General features: G+C 36.1%; 1 protein-coding gene across 1 annotated transcript in view; it reads right to left on the bottom strand.

Annotated features, from left to right (window-relative positions):
- LOC107102226 (adhesion G-protein coupled receptor F3-like) overlaps window positions 1-1,624 on the bottom strand; it is a 62,429-nt gene that overhangs the window by 5,305 nt on the left and 55,500 nt on the right. The window contains exons 15-16 of the mRNA XM_015401438.1: window positions 1,474-1,552; window positions 1,074-1,256 (exon numbers count right to left, since the gene is read on the bottom strand). Of these exons, the coding sequence (XP_015256924.1) occupies window positions 1,074-1,256; window positions 1,474-1,552 (262 nt within the window). The remainder of the gene's footprint in view (window positions 1-1,073; window positions 1,257-1,473; window positions 1,553-1,624) is intronic.

Consider the following 1,624-nt stretch of genomic DNA (forward strand, 5'->3'; position numbering starts at 1 on the left):
ATTGTCACTACACTGACAAGTACAGAGCAATGAAATTGACTCTCTACATTTAACCAATGCCCTTGCAGAGCAGTGGGCTGCCATTGTGTGGCACCTGGAGACCTATAGATTCATTGGCTTTAGAAAGAATTGAGTTTAGCTAAATCATCTTGAGAATTTCATTGCTTCTAGATGGAGACATAACTGTTTAAATGTAGCAGAAGAGATAGCACAAAATCAAAAGTTCAGGGAGAGCACACATCAATAAAGATTTAAATACTCCCTGCTATTGTGACAGTACGGAAGCTGAGAGCCGTTGTGTCCCTCTGATAGTTTTTCACAAAAGTTTTCTCAAGAAAACAAGTTAATTTTCTCATTATTTAAAGATAAAAAGTCATTTTCTCATCATAACGAGATGATTGGTGTGTGTTAAAACTGATTACATCCTTCAATACCACAACAGCGGGAGAGGATTCATAGGTATAAACCATGGCAGGCTATGTGTAATTCTGTTACTAATACTGTGTTTATCTCTTAAGTAACAAGACGATGTTGTTGGTTTGATGATTTGCTTCCACTTCTGATTCATAAGCAATAAACCTATGCCTCAGACGCCTTAGCTCATGTTGTTTTTGAACTTATTTTCAAAAGCTGCCATTAATACTGCCTTTCCTGTAGAACCAAGAAGCCCTTAAAAATAATGTGTCTTATAACAGAGAAGCCTTAAAGAACTTTGGTATTAAAAGCATCACACCTGATTACTATCAGAAGAAATTCACCAACCAGAAGCAGTCATTAAAATCTGTGATCTAAAGCTTTGAATGTTGAACAACAGTGAACCTTCCCAACAGTACTCAGTTAGTCCCAAGAGCTCATTGGTGACTCAACCACGAGGCTCCAGAGAAGCCTTGTGGGTCACAGTGGCCAAAGTTAAGTGTTCATGATTCAACAATAAGAAAGAAGCTGGGTAAAAAATGAAATGAGGAAAAGAACAATACTGTAATATATTTTGAACAAAATATTACAGTTTACTTAATAATTCAAAATCTAAATGCTCTTGAATTATTAAGAGATGGTTGAGGTTTGACACTCACTTCAATTGATGTTCTATTCATCTGGTTTTGCCCTTGTAACTTATCTTCAATGGTAGAAATTACATCCACCGATGCTTCCAAGTTGGCATAACCAGGTAATTTTGATGTCGTAGTGATAGTCTCAAACTCATGAAGTACTTCTGCAGCATTATCTTTCAATTCACCAAGTCCAATGTCACTAATCTGGAAGACAGGAACAAGAAAAGGTTATTATTGTGTGATCATCAGCAACTCATTTAACCAGCAGACAGATATGACAATAATTTAAACTAAATATCTTTTGTCAAAACTTTTATTCATTGGACAGTTTTATTAATGTTGGAAAAAATAACTATGAAGCTCTTAGCAAGCTTCTTCAAAATGAAGTTCTGAACAGCGATAGAAAGTTAAGTTCACGTACTCTGGCTTTTTCCAGCACATTGTTGAGGTCCTTTTCAATACATTCTGAAACCTCCTCATCCCAAGTTGCAACACCATTGCTGAAAGGATTATGAAAATGTTAATGAAACTGTTTAACACACACAACCACCCCAACACACACACACACACAC

Source organism: Cyprinodon variegatus, unplaced genomic scaffold (assembly GCF_000732505.1).
Source record: "Cyprinodon variegatus isolate N-32 unplaced genomic scaffold, C_variegatus-1.0 Scaffold1219, whole genome shotgun sequence".
NCBI classification, from domain to species: domain Eukaryota; kingdom Metazoa; phylum Chordata; class Actinopteri; order Cyprinodontiformes; family Cyprinodontidae; genus Cyprinodon; species Cyprinodon variegatus.